This window comes from Mus caroli, unplaced genomic scaffold, assembly GCF_978045245.1.
Source record: "Mus caroli unplaced genomic scaffold, Mus_caroli_1 scaffold_6, whole genome shotgun sequence".
Taxonomy (NCBI): domain Eukaryota; kingdom Metazoa; phylum Chordata; class Mammalia; order Rodentia; family Muridae; genus Mus; species Mus caroli.
This window is the reverse complement of record NW_028227261.1, coordinates 85,255,863-85,279,374: the sequence shown is the minus strand read 5'-3', so window position 1 is coordinate 85,279,374 and position 23,512 is coordinate 85,255,863. Positions and strand designations below refer to the sequence as shown.

General features: G+C 38.5%; 1 protein-coding gene across 1 annotated transcript in view; it reads right to left on the bottom strand.

Moving 5' to 3' along the window:
* Positions 1 to 2,937: 2,937 nt before the first annotated feature.
* The window catches only part of Megf9 (multiple EGF like domains 9), a 108,440-nt gene continuing 87,865 nt past the window's right edge, over positions 2,938 to 23,512 (bottom strand). The window contains exons 5-6 of the mRNA XM_021160932.3: positions 8,705 to 8,974; positions 2,938 to 7,016 (exon numbers count right to left, since the gene is read on the bottom strand). Coding sequence (XP_021016591.1) covers positions 6,565 to 7,016; positions 8,705 to 8,974 — 722 coding nt within the window. The 3' untranslated portion in view covers positions 2,938 to 6,564. The remainder of the gene's footprint in view (positions 7,017 to 8,704; positions 8,975 to 23,512) is intronic.

The window sequence follows — 23,512 nt, the reverse complement described above, 5'->3', positions numbered from 1 at the left end:
ACCTCTGAACCTGTAAGCCAGCCTCAATTTAGTGTTATACTTTATAAGAGTTGCCTTGGTCATGGTGTCTGTTCAGAGCAGTAAAACTCTAAGATAATACTTGTGTTTTTGTGTGTGTGTGTGTTTTTAAAGAAATAAAAATAAAAAATTGTCACTATATACTGTAATTTTTATGTCTTTAAAAATTTACAGCTAACACTGGTTTTAATATTGACATAGATTGCTGCTTTTCCATCTGTTAGTTCACACTCCTAACACTATCAATTTGCATATTTGTTGTTTTTCATAAAAAAATATTATTTTGTGTATGGGTTGGAGTCAAGAGGACAACTCAGTGGAGTCAGTTCTCTGACTCCACCTTTACTCGGGTTCTGGCGACTGAACGCCAGTCTCCAGGATTGTGCAATAAGCACCTCTATCAGCTGACTGAATCACATCACCATCCTAGTTTAATTTTGAAGCAAGCGGTAGAGATGAAGTTCTTGAGACCTTGTCTAGCATGTATGAGGATCAGAGTCTTCTGAAGTCCTGCACCATAAGAAAAATCAGCAAGACAAAACTGATTATAATGGTTTTATTTACAATTGTTGTCACATTTAAATTACAATAGAGCATTTGAACTTTTGGAACATGTCCTACTCCCCTGAAAAAAATTAATACAATCAGTTGTGATAATGCAATGGAGATGTCTTTATAGACTTTTATCAGAAATATAAAAATACTTTTATACTTTTAGTGGTATTTCTCCTAGTGTGTTGTTTGCATACATTTTTTTCTCTTGAAAGCTGGCATATTTTGTTCCTTTAACATACCAAATATATATCATACAGACATATGATGCTAACTACTGAAGGTTTGTTTATAAAGCATATTTAAAATTTTTCAACTGAAATGTAATTTTCTTTTTAAGATAGAGTCTCTCATATCCCAGGCTAGCTTAGAGGTGACTATATAGTCAGGGCTGATCTTAACCTCCTGATTCTCCTGCTTTCACCTCCCACGTGCTAAGATCACAGGGGTGAGCTATCATGAGCAGCTGAGGTAGAATAAATTGACTTAAGGTTTTAAAGTTCTCAGTGCAAAGAGACTTCTTGCTGCATGTTTTCAAAACACCCTTGGATGTTTAGTGGGATAACCAGATGACATCTCATTAAACACAGTTTAACAGGAAAAAACAAAAACACAACCAAATTTCTTCAATGGAACCTTAAAATAATAGAAAGATGCACTCTTTTATGGGTTACCTAAAAAACATAGAATGTACTTCATTTCCAGAGTTCAGAAAATCTTCATCAGAGGTTCTTTTATTGTTGAGAATAGCTTTTGCTACCCTAGGTTTTTTGTTATTCCAGATGAATGGATGCCAACAAGAGCTTGCTGACAGGAGCCTGATATTGCTGTTTCCTGAGAGGCTCTGCCAGTGCCTGACAAATACAGAAGTGGATGCTCACAGCCAACCATTGGATGGAGCACAGGGTCCCCAATGAAGCAGCTAGAGAAAGTACCCAAGGAGCTGAAGGAATTTGCAGACCCATAGGAGGAACAATAATATGAACTGACCAGTACCCTCAGAGCTCCCTGGGACTAACTAAACCACCAATCAAAGAAAACACATGGTGAGATTCATGGCTCTAGCTGCATATGTAGCAGAGGATGGCCTAGTCGCTCAACAATGGGAGGAGAGACCCTTTGTCCTGTGACGGTTCTGTGCCCCAGTATAGGGGAATGCCAGGGCCAGGAAGCAGGAGTGGGTGGGTTGGTGAGCAGGGGGAGGGGATAGGGAATTTTTGGAGGGGAAACTAGGAAAGGGGATAAAATTTGAAATGCAAATAAAGAAAATATTTAACAAAAATCATTAAAAAAGGAAAATATTCACATGTATAAGTCAGAAATCCAAAGGGAATCAGTCTCAACATATTTTGATAGAAATCTCAGTGAACAGCACATAAGTTTGATAGAAATCTCAGGGAGTGGCACAGAAGACAAAAAATGTTGTGAACAAAAATATATGCTATTGTTTATTATAAGTGCTGAGGATGGAATTTGGGGACTTGGGCTTGGTATGCAAGTGACCTACACCAAAGCCATATCCCCAGCCCAATAATAAATGTTCATATATATTTTCATCTCTGGTGTGAATTAGCTGTATGAGAATACATTGTCCCATATGGTATTTTCTTCCCAAGTAGTAGACACTCCTTTGATGAACTTAAACAAAATATTGGTCAGTACAGAAAGCATGTAAAGACTTCTATGGAATGAACTGACAAGTGGTCTTTAGCACTTACCTGTAGACTTCTTAAATCTCTCACTACATAAAGAAGTGAAACGAATCTACAATTGGTACAAATTATATACATTTATTAATAATTTTAAATAACACTCTTGTATAAATTCTTTCATATATTCAAATCATACACAAATTTAGAAATGCATCATGAAGCCTAGTACAGCACACATATGAGACATGTTTTTAAATTTTGGGTTAGGATTTTAGTGACATAAATACAAGTTTAATTTTTAGAAACATACCCTAATTGATTGGACTGACATTTAAGAGTAAAGAATGCTTGTGCCTAGCATTAAAAGTGGACTAGAAGTCATTTAGCTTTGGGCAAGCTTGAATCTGAAGCTCTGGGCTCACTCCAAGGCTGCTGAACTTTCCGTGTATGCATAAGTAACAAGGAAGATTCTCAATGTCTTTGAAAAAGTATCATTCAAACCACTAATGTTTTAATGATCCACAATCTTTAGCCATCCAATATTATTTGACTTCTTCAGGTTAATCACCATGTTCCTCCTGCTTAGCCATTTGCTCAGAGTGATAGCAAAAGACAAATTAACCTTCTGTCACCTCCCCCAGCTCTACAACACAGACACCAAACCTCTTTTAACTCCTAAACCATTTGCTGTCAAAAGTACCAACAGACTAAAGGAATTTATTTATTTATTTATTTATTTATTTATTTATTTATTTATGGATGGATGAGATCACAACTTCTGTTGTCCTAATGATTTTACTGAGTTCTTTTAACTTATTCTGAATATTGAATATTTTGTCAGAGAGCTTTCCTTGAAAGATGCAGAAACCCACCTCCTACTCACACACCACTTCAAACTACATGAAGTCAGAGAGAATCATCAGAATTACTTTTATATTTATAAATATAAAAAAAGCAGAGGACCAGGGTGAATGGTGAATAATAGAGCTCTAACCGACTCTCTTATTCTAAACCACAACATCTTGATGATCAGATAACCCAAATTATCTGGTAGATCAGTGAGTATTGCTTTGATGATTAATGATTCTGGAAATATTGGGACTAGGGAAAAGCAATATAATTTGGGATTTAGATACAACTAAAAATCAAATCAAAACAACAATAGAGACCTATCCTCCCAGCCCATGTCTGCCCTGTTGCTCTCCCTTAAAATCTAACTATCCCTGGGAAAAATAATGTACTGGGTCCACACCATGTTCATATAAATAAGAGAGTTTAATTATCATTTTGCTTTCTCTGGAGAAACTGGAGAGACTGTAAATAAGGAGAGTCCTTGGAGGCAATGTAGGGGATGGTGGTGATAAGGGAACAAAGTCATGGTTGACAAGTACAACATCTATCTATCAGAAATGCACAGGGCTTAATCAGCGGAGCTAGCTAAGGCGCAAGCATCAGCTCCTTCCTAGCACTGACATCCATTTCTCATTAAGGTCATGTATTTAGTATATTTTAAAAACATTTTCTTTATGCTTAGACAAAAATTGTTCCAGCATCAGGCTTTGCAGAGGACTTGTGATAATGTCTCCAGAGGAATGAAAACCTGGCAGCATGTTTTATTCTGGTTTCCTACTCTACTTTCAAGGAGAGATCACCTCATGGTTATCTTTACAACAGAATAATTTGTATAAGCAGAGCAACGGGGTCACTAAATGATGTTATTTATAACACATTTTAAGGCTATACCTTTTTTCATTGTGAAAAACATGATTTAGGAGCAATTAACAGGTACTTGATAAATTTGTGGTTTAGTTTCTGTGTTATCTTTTAAGATCTGTATCATGGAATCTCTATTTAGCTGGACTCTCCACTGTTTACTTTGGCTCTTAAACTCATACAAACATTTATTTATTGGGTGAACTGTTTAACAAACGTTTGGCTTTTATCTTCTTACCACTTATTTTGGCAGGAGATGAGGTATCAGGGAGGCAGCCATTGTGCTTAGCACTTTGGAACTCTGTGATGTACAGTCAATACACACCTGTGCTGCAACTGCTAGGAAAAGTCTCTCCGCTCCCCTCCCCAATTCAGGAATTCATTCATTTTAATGAACTGGCAGCTTTGCCTTCTCATCATTAATCCTGTCTTTAGGTAGAAATCCATGTGTGTTCTTTCAACAAAGTCCTTAGTATCTATGTGGCCCTGAATTGTGCCTGTGAGTTACATACTCCCCCTACCCCAATATATACACATGGTGTGTGTGTGTGTGTGGGGGGTAGTATTCTAGAGAACATACAAGGGCTCTATTAAAAGCATCCACAAATGGGAATTTCCATTCCAGTCTTCTAGGGCCCATGGCTAGTAGATTTATATGTTATCACATAGCAAAATGACAATGAAGTAGAGGGGAGAACTGATTCCAGCAATAATAATAATAATGATGTGCATGGTATAGAGCTGAACAACTTAGACTCTCTGTGCTCAGTTACTTCATCTATGAAATGAGCACAAGACTACTTCCTAAGGAGGCTATGGTGAGGATCATCTTTGAAACACATGGAAAGGTGTTTTGTAAATGACAAAGGGCAATAAATTATTAATATATTTTGTAATTCTAAGGATTAAATCCATAGAATCATATGCTAGGCAATCAGTCACTTGTAAATTGTTTTAGTACAATGAGATGTAATGTCTACCTTTATAAAGACAGCCAAATATGCAGAGCACACCCAGGTTACCTATGGATCCTCTAGTATACAGTCATTTCTAAACCCTGAGAAAAAGGTGGGGTCTCCTACAAAGGATGACCAATGTCTTTATTTTTCTGAGGAAGTAAGAAAAGGAGTCTGAGCTTCCTAGGTCTACTATGTTTTGTTTTCCCCTACTTCATAGTCTGAGTCACCTTTCTTGGCTCTCAGTCTACAACCTATGGATGCATAAGAAATGAAAGCAGCAGTACTTGGCCTCAGGGAAAATGGCATCAAAAAGCAAGGACTAAATACACACCCATAGTGACCCTCTGCCCAGATATGAAGATGGAAGAACTCCATCACTGAAGAAGCCAAACATTCCTCATGATGCATGGGTGACAGGTTATGCTCAAATGTCAAAGGCCTTTATTTTGGCAGATATGGGAGGCACATAAATATTTCATGGGCATAAAAACAAGGAACCCGAAGTGATGTGATGGCTTTTCTTTTTAATTTAAAATTTCTGTCCTTTGGAAGACTGTCTTTTACATTCAGGAAAGAAGTCTTTTCCTGAGGAGTTTACACTGAGCAGTGTAAAACAGAGTAGCTAATTAGGTGTGTCTGGAGAATGCAGCCTGTGTTCCAGTTTCGCAATTGCAGACTTCAAAATCTATTGCTTGAATCTATGGTAAGTCAAAGAGCATATGACTCTAGGTTGAGAGAGGAAAGATTAGAAACATTTGACCTCTTATCAATTTCAACAGTGTCCAAATAGGGACTAAAATGACTGATGCTCACCAGAGTCCCAGCTCTAGCAATATTGTCACCTATATTACAGTATTTTAACCAAGTTCCCATATCTTCTTTTTACAACACCATTAACTGCTATACAGATAAAGTCTAGATGATAAAATAGGACATGATTTTTTACAAATAGATACAAGTACAATGTTGACCAGATAATGCTACATTAGTTATGTACACCTTGTTTCTTTAGAGGCAGGAACCTCTCTGAGGAGACCATCAGCTTTCTGCTCTCTGCCTGCTGTGCCTGCCCTCACCATGGAAGCTTATCCTGTGCTTTAACTCCATTTTTTGAAGGAGACTCTTGGAAGGAAAGCCAAGCCCTTCTACAGAACTTCTTGGCACCTTTCTACCCTTAGTCTACACACAACCAAGATTTTTTTTTATTAGCCTAGATATCATCTCTTCCTAAGTTACATCTCTTAGTACAGTAAAATGAACATAATCACTGCCTCTCTTTTATAAAATATGTTTCCAAAGTGGAGATGAATTCTTCCATCAGTCTTTCCCCTCCACATCAACATTCTATCACATCTGGTGAGGTGAACACTTTCTGAGCAGTCCGTTGAGAGGCCAGGTAGACTTAGGCTGCTCTGTGGGATTCAGCCTTTCCATATATACATGTGGTTTGCTACAAAAATATACTTTACTTCAAGTCCTCGACGATGAGTGCTTCAGATCTTCATGGGGGAATTAAGAGCAACGGACAGGCTAAGCGCACTACAGTTTGTACCTGAACATTTGCACAATACCTTTCTCAACAAACTCTACCCAGGCTCTGTGCAGCCAGAGGTCAGGTGCTGTTTAAGTGAGCACTGTTTTCTGACAATCCAGGAGGACAGCTCAGCTTCTCAGGCTTTGTAGTTATGAATGGGTGTTGTGAGGGTCAGCTGCCCATTGGGAGCCACTTCATTGGCATCGTCCTCTAACAATCCCGACACATCTGCATTGGGGATGCTGTCATGGTAGCTGCTGAAACTGATATTGTCTTCTTTCAGCTCGATGGTCCAAAAGGGAGCATTGAGTTTCCGATTTTGGTACTCTCGGTACATGTACACAGCTCCTACAAATCCCATTAGCAGCACTACCACAATGATGATGACTGTCAAAATGATGATGTTAAACTGGGTCCATGATACATCAGCAAGTGCTGAGGTGCTGTTTTCAGAAGAGCTTACTGAAAAGATAGTCTGCAGGGTTGTGGGGGCAAAAGTACTATTTATAACAGGGGTGGGCACTGATGTGGTCAAAGAGGCATTGGAAACCAAAATGGTAGAACCTTCAGGAGTTGGAACAATAACTTCTGAAAATAAAAACAGAGAATGAAATGTAAAAGACAAAATTATCTAGTTTTGAGAAACAATAAAAGAAATACACATGAAAGTGAAAGTTGATATGGAATGTTGACATGGTACTCTGCTTAGAGGAATGCAAGTTAAAAATAATTTTTAAATAAATACAATGATAAGAAATGGAGTCTGGAAAGCTTATTTATTACATCTTACATCCAGGTCTGCTCTTTAATGTGTATAACACCTACACTGAAACTTTAGAAAAATTCTAACATGTAAGTTTTCCACCCTTCTTATCTATCATGGACATTTCCTCAAAGGCTGTAAATGTGTCACCATTTCTAAATCATATGATTTAAAATGAAAATTATCTGACCTAGAATATATCCATCACATCTGATGGCATTTGATGAAAGTAAAATTATCCTTAAAGAAAGTATAAAATTCTATTCCAGAAAACAGAATTTAATGCTCAGGGTTGTTGTCAGCCAAAAGAGAAAAGAAGTTTCCTTTAATTCTATGTGTAGAGAGCTCTTGCTTTGTGTGTTGTTGAATTACTTTATAATCTAGGAGCTACATTTTAGACCTCTTATGATAGCATAGCTCAGTAGAAGGCTGAAAAGCTTTGGGCAAGGTTTTGGAGTGGTCTGGGCTACAAGTAAGTCAATCTCTTAGAATTTTAGATTTTTCATCTGTTAAATACGAATAATAATGTCTACTTCACCGAGTTCTTGGGAAACTTTATGTGTATATTAGTGATCATATGGGTACTCAATAAAATTATAATAAAAATAGCTATTACTATTCATCACTGCAGTCTACTACATTAGGTAACCTAAAAATAGCCAAAGCTTGTATTCCTTCATGGCTAAAAAAAAAAAAAAAAAATCCCATCACAATACTATCTTCTGGGCACTTTTGTTTGGACACATGGTAAAATGCTAAGTGACAGCATTTTAAGCTAGTGATGTGGTTCAATCTTATCACTGTAGTAGAATACCAAAAAGATGCTACTGGTCAGAGGCCAACTGTATCTCAGTTCAGTAATCAGTGTACATTGGAATATCAAGGAGCAGTTTTTACATTGTGGGATTTAATTTCTCTGTGGAATAGTAATCCCTGAATATCCCTAGCTCCTCCTGAATTCATAACTTAACCTTTTCTAAATTCTCACTGAATACTCCTCCAAGGAACATTTCATCATATGCTTTTTATTTTAAAATTCAAAGTGAATATTAATAAGATTTCATCTATCACACACAGAGCCATGTCAGCTCAAAAGTGTGAAGAGGCTAGAAAGAACTGCAGTTTCCCAGATGGAACTTCGAGATAGACTTGAGTATAGGTCCGTCCCTGAAAAGGTCTTTGATGATCACTGAAATGGCGTGTCAAGAAGCAAAGGAAAAGAACTTTCAGGACCTTTCAGTTCTAACAGACAGATAGAAGAAGGGAAATATGAGCGTACTCGGTCTCATTGTCACAACGACTTGGTCTTGGTCTTCACGTTTCTGGAATTGATGCTGGAGAATCAGGAGACAGTAAGATGGGAAAGAACCCTCTTTAGGCAAATACCTATCAAAATTTATTTCCAGAAACTTCTCTGGTAGGACTGGAAGGTGTACAAAGCTAATGGAAGCTGTCTTGAAACATTCAATGCTAGCCTCAGATACTCAATGTGTAATCTTAGTTGGAGTTTTACCTTGCTTGATGCAGTTTCTCTGAAGATCTCGAACATAGCCTTCTAGGCATTTCTCGCACCAGAACCCAGTGGTGTTATGAAGGCAGTTGATGCACTCACCACTCTCAGGCTTGCAAATCTTTGGAGTTTTAATTGGGTCCACATGGCCATGACATTCGCACCGTGTGCAGATGCTGTCAGAATTGTAATAGCCATTTTCACATTTATTGCAGTTCTGGCCTGTGTAACCATCTTTACATTGGTCACATGTAGGCTCCAACTCTCCAGATTCTAATAGAATAACAGAAATAGAAATAGGAAGAACATTAAAATAAGTTAGTAAAGTCTCAAGCTACATTAAAAGATAGAAAACTATTTGCCCACCAAAAGGTTTTTAAAAATCCTCCCTGGTATCTTCTTTCAAGAGACATACAGAACCAATAGTCTATATAGTTTATTAACTTTCCCATGTATTGAAGGAATGATGGGCCTATCCACAAAGTCTACTGAAGTAAAGGGTAAAAAAAAATATGCTTTCACTATAAGTTTCAATAACTGTGATGTATTGTCATTTACATAGAGTGTGAGTGTGTGTATACTGCACATACGCTGATCCACATGGGCAATACTATGTGTTTGTATGTCAGAGGACATCTTGCTGGTGTCCTTTCCATCCATCGTGTAGGTTCTGGGGATCAAACTCAGAGATTTCCAGTTGTACTAGCTTGTATCTTTACCTACTGAACCACCTCACAGTTCCTTAAAAAGCTTTTGCTTGTATGTTTATTTGTTATTTTTAAAATGTTTTTTCCTTTGAGGCATAAAAGACTACATAGAATATGGGTTAAGGAAAAACTTTCTCCATCTCTTGCTTCCCTAAATGTTGATACTCCTAGGCATCTTTTTCTTTTGTGTGGTGCTGGGTATTAATCTGAGGCCTCTTCCATGGAGGGCAAATACCTTCTGCCACTGAGCTACACCTGAGACCATTATTCTCAGAGTGCTACACTTGGTTTCTTTCCCCTTTCATTCTATAAATTTTCCATGGGTGAGTTCACTCACTTGTATAATCAACAATGGAAAATGTATATCTCCAGTCCATCTCTCTGTCTTAAATTACAAACTGTACATGATATACAAATTGCCTGTATATCTGGGTCTACAAGCATTTCAAATTTAACATAGATGATTGTCCAAACAAGTTTCCTGTATTTTAGTGAATGGTCCCAACATACATCCACTTGCTTAGGTACCAAAGCTAAGAAGTAAATTTCAGCCCCCATTTCCTATTTGCTTTTGGGCAGTTATCAGTTCAATTCAGTGATATATTAAAATATTCCCAACCTACTGATGTTTCAACTCCAATATTCTGCACCTGGTTAAGGCTGTCATCATTTCTTACTTCTAGATCTCTCAATACTTCCTAAGGCTTCTTTACTGCAGTATATTCCTACAGCCTCTATGATCTTCAAAGTAAATCTGAATACACATACTATCTCCCTAGAGAAGTTCCTACAATTCTAATGGCTTTGGAACTAAGTGAAAATTTAATGCAATCTTCTACTGAAAATTTTATAAGCCCTGCCTACTTTTCTTAACTCCTCTCATATCTCTTCACACTTCATTATCTACTTTGTTTCAAGCTTGTCTGAAGGCTTAGGACACTCCCAAAGAATGCTTGCTTTCTTCTCTCTAACATTTCATATATACTGTTTCTGCTATATGCAGCATCCTCTTACCCCCTACCTTTAGTCACCTTATAGATAGAAACTGCAGCAATTCATATATCAATTCTCAGAAGCAAAAAAGTTTGTTCCTGATTTTCTGTTTAGGTTAGGGTTATTCTATCTTTACCTATAACACTTAACATTTAAGATGCAATAATTGGATTATTGTTTATTTCACCAACTAAACTTTAAGCTACTTGTGTTCCACCTTTACCTCCAGTATTTTTGTAATATCTGACATATACTATCTGTTCAATAAATGTTTGCTACTTACATAATTTCATCTTACATAGTGGGAACATATTGGTTCATACTTAACTGCTCTTTTCAAATCTCTACATGATTTTAGTTTGGGCTTCTCATTTAGATTTGATAAGTGATTTTTTTTTCAAGACAGGGTTTGCCTGTATAGCCCTGGCTGTCCTGGAACTCACTTTGTAGACCAGGCTGGCCTCGAACTCAGAAACCCGCCTGCCTGCCTGCCTCTGCCTCCCGAGTGCTAGGATGAAAGGCCTGGCTGATAAGTGATTTCTTAATTTCTTAGAAATTACAAATTTACTTACAGAATAGTAATGCTCTCTAAACACAGTATTTCATTACAGAAAGAATAATTTACAGTTGGCATAAAAGCTGCAGCAAGGACTGCTCCTCAGGCTTTGGATAAAAAGTGAATCCATCTGTCTATGATATTAAGAGTTTCATTTGAGAAACAATTCTTTTTTTTTAAATTTTTTTTATTACGTATTTTCCTCAATTACATTTCCAATGCTATCCCAAAAGTCCCCCATACCCTCCCCCCCCACTTCCCTCCCCACCCATTCCCACTTTTTGGCCCTGGAGTTCCCCTGTACTGGGGCATATAAAGTTTGCATGTCCAATGGGCCTCTCTTTACAGTGATGGCCTACTAGGCCATCTTTTGATACATATGCAGCTAGAGTCAAGAGCTCCGGGGTACTGGTTAGTTCATAATGTTGTTGCACCTACATGGTTGCAGATCTCTATAGCTCCTTGGATACTTTGTATCCCTTGTATTTGGAGCATAGATATTCAGAATTGAGAGTTCCTCTTGGAGGATTTTACCTTTGATGAGTATGAAGTGTCCCTCCTTGTCTTTTTTTATAACTTTGGGTTGGAAGTCGATTTTATTCGATATTAGAATGGCTACTCCAGCTTGTTTCTTCAGACCATTTGCTTGGAAAATTGTTTTCCAGCCTTTACTCTGAGGTAGTGTCTGTCTTTTTCCCTGAGATGGGTTTCCTGTAAGAGGCAGAATGTTGGGTCCTGTTTGTGTAGCCAGTCTGTTAGTCTATGTCTTTTTATTGGGGAATTGAGTCCATTGATATTAAGAGATATTAAGGAAAAGTAATTGTTGATTCCTTTTATTTTTGTTGTTAGAGTTGGCATTCTGTTCTTGTGGCTGTCTTCTTTTTGGTTTGTTGAGGGATTACTTTCTTGCTTTTTCTAGGGTGTGATTTCCGTTCTTGATTTGGTTTTTTTCTGTTATTATCCTTTGAAGGGCTGCATTCGTGGAAAGATAATGTGTGAATTTTGTTTTTTCGTGGAATACTTTGGTTTCTCCATCTATGTTAATTGAGAGTTTGGCTGGGTATAGTAGCCTGGACTGGCATTTGTGTTCTCTTAGTGTCTGTATAACATCTGTCCAGGATCTTCTGGCTTTCATAGTCTCTGGTGAAAAGTCTGGTGTAATTCTGATAGGCCTGCCTTTATATGTTACTTGACCTTTCTCCCTTGCTGCTTTTAATAATCTATCTTTATTTAGTGCATTTGTTGTTCTGATTATTATGTGTCGGGAGGAATTTCTTTTCTGGTCCAGTCTATTTGGAGTTCTGTAGGCTTCTTGTATGTTCACGGGCATCTCTTTCTTTAGGTTTGGGAAGTTTTCTTCTATAATTTTGTTGAAGATATTCGCTGGCCCTTTAATTTGAAAATTTTCATTCTCATCAACTCCTATTATCCGTAGGTTTGGTCTTCTCATTGTGTCCTGTATTTCCTGGATGCTTTGAGTTAGGATCCTTTTGCATTTTGTATTTTCTTTGATTGTTGTGCAGATGTTCTCTATGGAATCTTCTGCACCTGAAATTCTCTCTTCCATTTCTCGTATTCTGTTGCTGATGCTTGCATCTCTGGTCCCAGATTTCTTTCCTAGGGTTTCTATCTCCAGCATTGCCTCATTTTGGGTTTTCTTTATTGTGTCTTCTTCCCTTTTTAGGTCTAGTATGGTTTTGTTCATTTCCATCACCTGTTTGGATATGTTTTCCTGTTTTTCTTTAAGGACCTCTAACTCTTTGGTTGTGTTTTCCTGTTTTTCTTTAAGGACTTGTAACTCTTTAGCAGTGTTCTCCTGTATTTCTTTAAGTGAGTTATTAAAGTCCTTCTTGATGTCCTCTACCATCATCATGAGATATGCTTTTAAATCCAGGTCAGGCTTTTCAGTTGTGTTGGGGTGCCCAGGACTAGGTGGGGTGGGAATGCTGCGTTTTGATGATGGTGAGTGGTCTTGATTTCTGTTAGTAGGATTCTTACATTTGCCTTTCACCATCTGGTAATCTCTGGAGCTAGTTGTTATAGTTGTCTCTGGTTAGAGCTTGTTCCTCAGGTGATTATGCTTGCCTCTATCAGCAGACCTGGGAAACTAGCTCTATCCTTAGTTTCAGTGGTCAGAGTACTCTCTGCAGGCAAGCTCTCCTCTTTTAGGGATGGTGCCCAGATATCTGGTGTTCGAACCTGCCTCCTGGCAGAAGTTGTGTTCCACTCACCAGAGGTCTTACGATCCCGTGGAGGGTCCTGTGAGAAACTTGGGGGTGTCCAGAAACTCAGCGCCCAAAGAACCCCAGTGCTGGAGTGGACCAGAAGAGACTTGTGTCCCTAATCAGGCTGGGTTATCTGTTTCCCTAGTTAATGCAGTCTCAGGTCCCGCGCGATTGGATTGGAGCAGATGCTGTGTTCCACTCACCAGAGGTCTTAGGATCCCGTGGGGGATCCTGTGTGGGTCCTTGCGGGTGTCCGGAGACTCCCTGGGCCAGGAACCATGGTGCTGCAGTGGACCAGAAGGTGGTCAGATGTCCGGAGCCCGAAAAGGGCGCTGCCTCAGAAGCTCTGTGGCTCCCACTTGTCCCTGAAGCTGTCTGCTTCTATGTGCACACTCTCACCTGTGCAGACTACTTTTTGGCAGAGTCCCGGGACCAAGATGGCTCCCACTGTTTCTGAGGCAAAAACCTTCCTGGCTGGGTGGACAACTGTCCTCTTGCCAGGGAGGTGGTCTGATGTCTGGAGCCCAAAAAGGGCGCTGCCTCAGAAGCTCTGTGGCTCCCACCTGTCCCAGAATCTGTCCGCTTCTGTGTGCACACTCTCACCTGTGCAGACTACTTTTCGGCAGAGTCCCGGGACCAATCTGAGAAACAATTCTTTTTTTTTTTTTTTTTTAATTCAATATGTATCATTTTATAGCATTTTAAAAAATCTAGTCAAAATCTCAATCATAAAGATCTCAAAAGAGAATTCACAAGCAAGGCTGGATATGTCTGGATGTTCATCTGCCCACACAACATGTCCATTCTTTTTTTTTTTTTGATTAATATTTTTATTACATATTTTCCTCAATTACATTTCCAATGCTATCCCAAAAGTCCCCCATAGCGCCCCCCACTTCCCTACCCACCCATTCCCATTCTTTTGGCCCTGGCATTCCCCTATGTTGGGGCATGTAAAGTTTGCAAGTCCAATGGGCCTCTCTTTCCAGTGATGGCCGACTAGGCCATCTTTCGATACATATGCAGCTAGAGACAAGAGCTCCGGGGTTCTGTTGTTCCAACAATAGGGTTGCAGATCCCTTTAGCTCCTTGGGTACTTTCTCTAGCTTCTCCATTGGGAGCCCTGTGATACATCCAATAGCTGACTGTGAACATCCACTCCTGTGTTTGCTAGGCCCCGGCATCGTCTCACAAGAGACAGCTATATTTGGGTCCTTTCAGCAAAATCTTGCTAGTGTATGCAATGGTGTCAGCGTTTAGAAGCTGATTATGGGATGGATCCCTGGATATGGCAGTCTCTAAATGGTCCATCCTCTCATCACAGCTACGAACTTTGTCTCTGTAACTCCTTCCCTGGGTGTTTTGTTCCCAATTCTAAGAAGGTGCACAGTGTCCACACTTTGGTCTTCATTCTTCTTGAGTTTCATGCGTTTAGCAAATTGTATCTTATATCTTGGGTATCCTAAGTTTTGGGCTAATATCCACTTATCAGTGAATACATATTGTGTGAGTTCTTTTGTGATTGTGTTACTTCACTCAAGATGATGCCCTCCAGGTCCATCCATTTGGCTAGGAATTTCATAAATTCATTCTTTTTAATATCTGAGTAGTATTCCATTGTGTAAATGTACCATAATTTCTGTATCCATTCCTCTGTTGAGGGACATCTGGGTTCTTTCCAGCTTCTGGCTATTATAAATAGGGCTGCTATGAACATAGTGGAGCATGTGTCCTTTTTACCGGTTGGGACATCTTCTGGATATATGCCCAGGAGAGGTATTGCTGGATCCTCCGGTAGTACTATGTCCAATTTTCTGAGGAACAGCCAGACTGATTTCCAGAGTGGTTGTACAAGCTTGCAATCCCACCAACAATGGAGGAGTGTTCCTCTTTCTCCACATCCTCGCCAGCATCTGCTGTCACCTGAATTTTTGATCTTAGCCATTCTGACTGGTGTGAGGTGGGATCTCAGGGTTGTTTTGATTTGCATTTCCCTGATGATTAAGGATGTTGAACATTTTTTCAGGTGTTTCTCTGCCATTCGGTATTCCTCAGGTGAGAATTCTTTGTTCAGTTCTGAGCCCCATTTTTTAATGGGGTTATTTGACTTTCTGGAGTCCACCTTCTTGAGTTCTTTATATATATTGGATATTAGTCCCTTATCTGATTTAGGATAGGTGAAGATCCTTTCCCAATTTGTTGGTGGTTTTTTTGTCTTATTGATGGTGTCTTTAGCCTTGCAGAAGCTTTGTAGTTTCATGAGGTCCCACTTGTCAATTCTCGATCTTACAGCACAAGCCATTACTGTTCTATTCAGGAATTTTTCCCCTGTGCCCATATCTTCAAGGCTTTTCCTCACTTTCTCCTCTATAAGTTTCAGTGTCTCTGGTTTTATGTGAAGTTCCTTGATCCACTTAGACTTGACCTTAGTACAAGGAGATAGGAATGGATCGATTCGCATTCTTCTACATGTTAACAACCAGTTGTGCCAGCACCATTTGTTGAAAATGCTGTCTTTCTTCCACTGGATGGTTTTAGCTCCCTTGTCGAAGATCAAGTGACCGTAGGTGTGTGGGTTCATTTCTGGGTCTTCAATTCTATTCCATTGGTCTATTTGTCTGTCACTATACCAGTACCATGCAGTTTTTATCACAATTGCTCTGTAGTAGAGCTTTAGGTCCGGCATGGTGATTCCACCAGAGGTTCTTTTATCCTTGAGAAGAGTTTTTGCTATCCTAGGTTTTTTGTTATTCCAGATGAATTTTCAGATTGCACTTTCTAATTCGTTGAAGAATTGATTTGGAATTTTGATGGGGATTGCATTGAATCTGTAGATTGCTTTTGGCAAGATAGCCATTTGTACAATGTTGATCCTGCCAATCCATGAGCATGGGAGATCTTTCCATCTTCTGAGATCTTCTATAATTTCTTTCTTCAGAGACTTGAAGTTTTTATTATACAGATCTTTCACTTCCTTAGTTAGAGTCACGCCAAGATATTTTATATTATTTGTGACTATTGAGAAGGGTGTTGTGAGAAACAATTCTTAATGTGTCATCTAAAGTATACAAGTCCAGTGTTTTGTGTATGAGTCACAGAGTTGTATAAGTGATAAACAAATTTAGTTTAGTATTTATAGTCTCAGTAGGTCATGAGGCATCAAGTTAAGGTAATAAACTCAGAACCTTCATTATCTATATTTCAAACAAGGACTTTGAGCCAGAAATTCTTAAATTAATTTCCATAAAAACCAATGAAAACAGAATGAATTCAGAATGCTTGTAACAGATGATATATTAGAAAAATACTCAAGAAAATACATTCTTTTTAAGAAGCTTATAACTCACTATGGTGCCATGTTTTCATTCTTACAGGTAACAAAAGCTCATTTCAAAACCTTGTAGATAGAACTGACTGAAGGGCTGAAATGGAGGCTTGTGAGGGTATTTCATCACTCTGATATGTATCCTCTGTGGACCTCCTGAGATGATAGTCAGAATCTGCCTCCTGCTTTACTCCTCCTCCCTTGCACTTTGCTTCTGCCACATCTAAGAAATTCTTTGCTCAGATCAGTGATTTTTAACATTCCTGTTATGCTTTTGTTTTTGTTTGTTTGCTTTTAGAGAGTGTCCCACTGTATAGCCCAAGCTAGACTTGAACTTTGATCCTTCTGACTCTTCCTTCCTACTGCTGGCTGGGATAATGATTTCATGACTTGAAATGTCCTTGCTCTCATTGGCTCTCATCACAAGACCATCTCTTTCTGAAACTATCACTGACACTCCCTCACTAGTATAGAATGCTCCCCTCTGTGCTGGCTAATTTTATGTCAATTTGTCACAAGCTAGAGTCATTTGGGAAAATGCAACTGAGAAAATGTCCCCATAGATTGGTCTATGGGCAAGACTATGGGGCATTTTTTTTCTTTATTGATCATTGGTGTGGGAGGGCCCAGATCACTATGGTGTTAGCACACCTTAAAGTCATAGATGCTATGAAAAAAGCAGACTGATAAGTCACCAGGAGCAAGCCAGTAAGCAGCACTCTTCTGTGGCTTCTGCTTTAGTTCTTGTATCCAGGTTCCTGATTTGAGGTCTGGCTCAACTTTGCTCACAGATGGACTGTTACCTGGAAGTTTACAATGAAATATACCCTTCCTCTCCAAGTTGCTTGTGGTAATGGTGTTTTATCATAGCAATAGAAACCTTAAGACACCTTTTTAATGCACCCATTATATTATAGACTTACTAACTGTACTGAATTTATTTATAAGTTGTTTGAGCATTATACCCAGTGATCTGTAGTGGCAGTTTAGTTAAACTGCTTTGTGTTCCTGATGGGTTGCATGCATGTACCTGCACAAGCATTATCTGGATTCACAAATGAAACATACACACACACACACACACACACACACACACACACACACCAGTTAATTTTAAATATGTCTTGCCTAGCTCAATGGCTGGGCAGTTCTAATCCTTCACCAGGCTAGCCTACATTTCCCTCAAGTAGTTCTGGCTCAACACCTTCTAAATCTATGTTTTATCTTTGCTGCCCTATTACTTTCTGGGCAGCCCCTTCCATAGGGCCAGTTTCCCTTTGCACCTACATTTTGGAAGAATTTTCTTCTGCTGCTCTAAATCTGATCCGTCTCCCTCTGAGACACGGTTATCTCTCTCTTCTCTTATAGTTCCTAGCCCATGCAAATCCCCAAGTCATGCCTCAGTCTACCTGCCCAGTCATTGGCCATTGGCTCTTTATTGATTGGTCAAAAATCAATTGGGGACAAGAACCTTTAGCATTTGGACATGCTGATTTCGGATTTGGGGGGCTGGATTAATTCAAAGCATTAGAACCAATCCTCAATATCCAGATGGATGCAACATGATATGCAAAAACCTCTCTATTAAAAATAAGTTAGATTCCTGAATGGAATATACATACACGATAAGAGATAAGTTTATGAGGAGGGGAAAAACTGGCTTCTCAGCAAGAGAAGATGAGTCACACGTGGTTCCCACACAAGCCATGAAACTAGAACAGAGGAACACAGCCTCCTGCTGGGATTTACCCTGGGCCCTTTTAAAAGAGTTCTACCTTCCTCAGAGAGCCTTAGCTAAGATGCTGGGAGCTCCTGCTATACAAAGAGACAAGATGACTGCTCTGAAACAGAGTCAGATGATAGACACAGCCTACTTCCTACAAACAAAGAATCAATAGACAGGGATAAATAAAATTTGATTTAATTATTTTTAAGGATAAAAGAAAATAGAATGATAATTGTTAAAATGTTCTTAAATATATATCAAATTAAGAAACCCAAGCCTTTGATCTCAAATGTAGAAAATAAAGGCAAAAAGGAAGAATTTAGGGAGATTAAATGAAAAAAAAATGCTTTATAGAAATTTAAGAGTCTTGCCAGGGCAAATACTTGGGATCTTTGAACATGATCTACATGGGATTTCTGGGATTGATTTTGCCTGGCATAACAAGACTAGAGCCTGGAAATTGGCATGTACAGTAAGAATACATAAATGTATAAGTGATTGAAGCTTTTGATCTTTAAAAATTAGACCGAAAAGCAAGGGCTAGGGAGCCTAACCTATATCAGACAAAAAAACTTAGGCCTAGATAATTATATAAAAAGAAAATGACATACTACCATATGTACCCACAGATTTCCATAGAATTTCATAATTTCCATGGAAGGGAGGATTACGTTTACATAGATTTATAAATAACTTAGGCCTTGATCTCATATAGAACAAGACAGGGGACAGTGAAGACACACTGCCTCAACAAATAATATTTGTTTAGATTGCTTTAATTGCTTTGAATTGTTTTAATTATCAAAATACATATGGTTATGGGTTTGGTGGTTACTTTAAAATTTCTCTGGGAGAGAGGACAAGCTACACCTTTAATGATTTCCAATTACTGGACCAAGGATGTACTATTTTGGGAGAGAGGCTCTGTGTTTGTGTTGACAGGAAAGGAGAAAGAGTTTGGACCCCTTCCAGACTGAGATGGATCCAATATGACAGGGGTAGACAGCTCCTCCCCCCACCAAAGATCTTGACAACAACAAAAAAGAAAAATTCGAGAAAATCAAACAAGACAGGTAACTTGATTTGATGATTCTTCACCATGAGAGCAGCCCAATAACTGGCTTAGACATAAAAATGTCTCTAGTCAAATCTTCAGATTTATTAGACAATAAATCTTTTTGGTTATAGAATCCTTAACATTCTTTGCGCCCTCCTTCATATGACATGAATGAAGATTTATTACAATTGGTTATTAATCGTATTAACTCATAAAAGGAGAGTTGTCTTTCAGCTGTTCAAAAAAAAAAATAAAAAAACTAAATTCATCCTTAACTTAATTTGTACACCTTACACAAACCATACAAATACAAATGGTATTAAAATTTTGGTTATGAGATTCATATACTACAGAATGTACAGCTTTGACAAAATTTAACCTTAGAGATGATAAACTGACCTGCTACTCCAACACACTGCATCCTGATTGCTTCCAGATGAGCTTAAGGAACCCCTACTTGATTCCAGATGATCTCGTTTCATCCAACCTCTCAGACAGATCCAGTGAAAAATTTCCCCCAAGCCCTAAGTCTTCTAAGCATACAGAGATTGGGTAACAGATGCAGAAGCTAGCTTTCTTAGTTCTAACTGATTTTTCTAATTTTCCAACCCCCCCTCCCCCACCGCTTTAAAGAATTTCTCATCACCCCTATTCAGCAGGAAGAAGCCACGGAGAGTTATCATCCTGATCCCTTGGGTTTGGGAGCCTGGGTATGGTTATTTTATAAATTATAGATAGGTTGTCTTTGTAAAAGATAACTTGTAAATGGTCATAATTTTGAGGGAGGAAATACATGGGATGGATTACTAAATTTATTCTTAAAGCATTATATAGCCATAATCTTACATCAATAGAAATCCTTATAATTGATACAAAATTAAATTTATAATTTCTTACATTGGTAGAGAATTTATATATTCATATAGAATTAAGGTTTTCATTGATAGAAATCTTTATATTGATACAAAATTTGAAATTAATATTGTTACTCTTAGATAGGGATTGTCCCTATGAAACTCATTTAAGAATACAAGGCATACAATAGAATACAATACAGTCATTCTAATAGCTGCTATTACAAACTGTTTAGGATGATCAAGTAACCCAAGTTAAAGGGCCAGATAGTAAACTCATGGTTATGTTAGATTTTGATTGAATTATAATAATTTGTTTTAATTTATTCAAATAGAAATGTCTAAGAGTAGTTAAGGTTTAACAGTTCAGATATACTTTACATAAATAGATAGTCTCCAAAAATATCAAAAATCCACAGAATATGACATTTAATGTTATTACATAATTAAGGTTCATTTGACAATGAGACAGGTCTGTTCCTGACAGCTTCCCAATTTTTTTCCAAAGAAGAAATTGAGCATCAAAACTTCCATATAGAGTTGCTCCAATAATGACAAGGTAGCCACTAGACAAAATTTGCCCTATTCATCTTCAGAAAAAAATACTGTCCAAAGAGAACAAACAGATGTGGAATAGTCTACTGCTAAGATCTGCCAATATAGGGTAAGCTAGTCCTTCAAATTCATGCTTCATTTCAAGGTCTGCCAGATGGCTCTGAGCCAAAATACTAAAGACAGATTCTTTGATGTTTTGAGGAATAGAAGACTGTCCAGTCAACAGTAAAACCACTTTGGAAATCAATCTGGAAGTTCCTTAGTAAATTGGAAATAAACCTGAAGACCCAGCTATACCACTTCTGGGCATATAACGAAAAGATGCTCCAACATATAACAAGGACACATGCTCCACTATGTTTAATAGCAGTCTCATTTACAATAGCCAGAAGCTGGAAACAACCTAGACATACCTAAAGAGAGGAATGGATACAGAAAATGTGGTACATTTATACAATGAAGTACTACTCAGCTATTAAAAACATTGACTTCATGAAATTTGCAGGCAAATGGATGGAACTGGAAAATATCATCCTGAGTGAGGTATCCTAGTCACATAAAAAAACACACATAGTATGTATTCACTGATAAGTGCATATTAGCGCCAAAGCTCAGAATACCCATGATACAACCTACAAATCATATAGAGCTTAAGAAGGAAGTCCAAAGTGTGAATGCTTCAGTCCTACATAGAAGGGGGAACAAAATAATCACAGGAGGGAGGGATCTTGGCGGGAAAAAGGAGGGAGAGGGAAAAGGGGGGAGAAGGATCAGGTATTAGAAGAGACAGGAGAGAAATATAGAGGATCATGAAATTGAATAGAAATATGTAGCAGTGTAGGATGGGGAACTGGGGGTAGCCACTAGAAAGTCCCGGCTGCCAGGGAAACGAGAGGCTACCAGGACCAACAGGGATAACTTCAGCCAAAATACCCAACCAAGGGGAGATACAACCTGTAGAGATCTCCTCTAGTAGATTGACATGGACCCCAGTTGAGGGATGGAGTTACCCACACATCTCAAAATTTTTAACTCAGAAATATTCCTGTCCAATGAAAAGACCGTGCAAAAAATGGATCCATCCCATATGCAGACATCAAACCCAGACAGTATTGCTGATGCCAAGAAGCACTTGCTGAGAGGAGCCTGGTATGATTCCTGTTAGCACATGACTAATACAGATACAAATACTCACAGTCAACAATTGGACTAAGCCAGGGGACCCCATTGAAGAGCTAGAGAAAGGACCGAAGGACCTGAAGGTGATTGCAACCCACAGGAAGAACGGTATCAACTAACTGGACCTCTCAGAGCTCCCAGGGACTAAGCCGCCAACCAAAGAGTATACAATGGAGGGAACCATGGCTCCAGATACATAAGTAGCAGAGGATGGCCTTATCTGAGATCAATGGGAGGGGGAGTTCCTTGTTCCTGTGTAGGCTTAATACCGCAGCATCAAGGGGGATGCTTGGACATTGATGCAGGTGTGGATGAGTGGGTGGGGGAACATCCTCATAGAGGCAAAGGGGAGGGGGAAGGAGGGGAATGGGATGGGAGGTTTCTGGAGGGGGAACTTGGAACAGGGATATCATGTGAAATGTAAACAAATAAAAATAATTAATAAAATAAGTAAATAAATAACCAACAGCCAATAGCTAGACAGGTAGAATAAGACAAGACCTTTAGATTTGTGTGGTCTAAGGACTGGAAGAGAAGAAAGAAGAAAACCATCAGGATTCGGAGGGTGGCAGATCAGACTTAGAGTTACCCACCCCCCAAAAAAATTCTCAAAGGAATGTGGCCCCGAGAAGAGCTACCTAGAAGCGTCTTGGGCAGCAGAGACCAGTGGGCCCCCTAAAAGGAGCCAGGGCAACAAAGATAAAATACAGAATTAGAGTGTTAAGCCAGGAATACTGGAGAGAAATGTGTGCTAGCCTCAGGAAGGATTAGAACTGCTCATCCTTTGAGCTAGTAAACATATATTTAAAATTAACTGGCATATGAGTGTGTCCTTCATTCGCAAATCCAGATAGCTCTTGGGCGGGTGTGCACATGCGACCTGTCAGGAACACAAAGCAGTTTAGCTAAGCCACTGCTTACAGTGGTCTCTGTAAGTCTCAAACTGAACTGGCTTAATACTTTCAACCCCTATAGGCACATGCATGCCTAACTGGATTGCTCATGTCCCAGTGCAGTCTCTAGCTATTACCTCTACATAGATACATCTCTAAGTGTCCCAGTCCTTACTTTTCAAGGCTTCATTTAAATGTAAACTGTTCCATAAAGACTTTTCTTTTTCTGTCTCTCCCAGTAAGAAATATAAGTCTCTCCAAAAAGCTCCCAATTCAGTTTTATATAAGTAATTAGCCTCTCCCCTGAGATAGTTATCTCCTTTTCTACTCATCCAACAATAAGACAATGGGACTTAGAGATTAAATGATTAGAAATACAGATATCATCTCTATTCTAATGTAGTATATGGTGTATAGAAAAGGCATATAAAAACACAGGCTTTCAAACATTACTTTTCACAGGGATTTTCTACATTTTAAATTCATTGTATGAAAGATAACCCAGTGAATCACTCAACTAAAGAAAGTAGCACCTTAAGCAAAGCCCTATGTTTAAAGGATGAGCCAAGAACTTGAGCACCCACAGTTCTGATATACAAATCTTATAAAGGTCTTAAATTGTTGCTAACAGCATGCCAATACAAAGAATTCTTATATTCTCTAGAATTATTTTATTGCAGATAAAATTTAGATATTAATATTCAATTTTTATATTCCTGATTCAAAATAACAATCCTAACT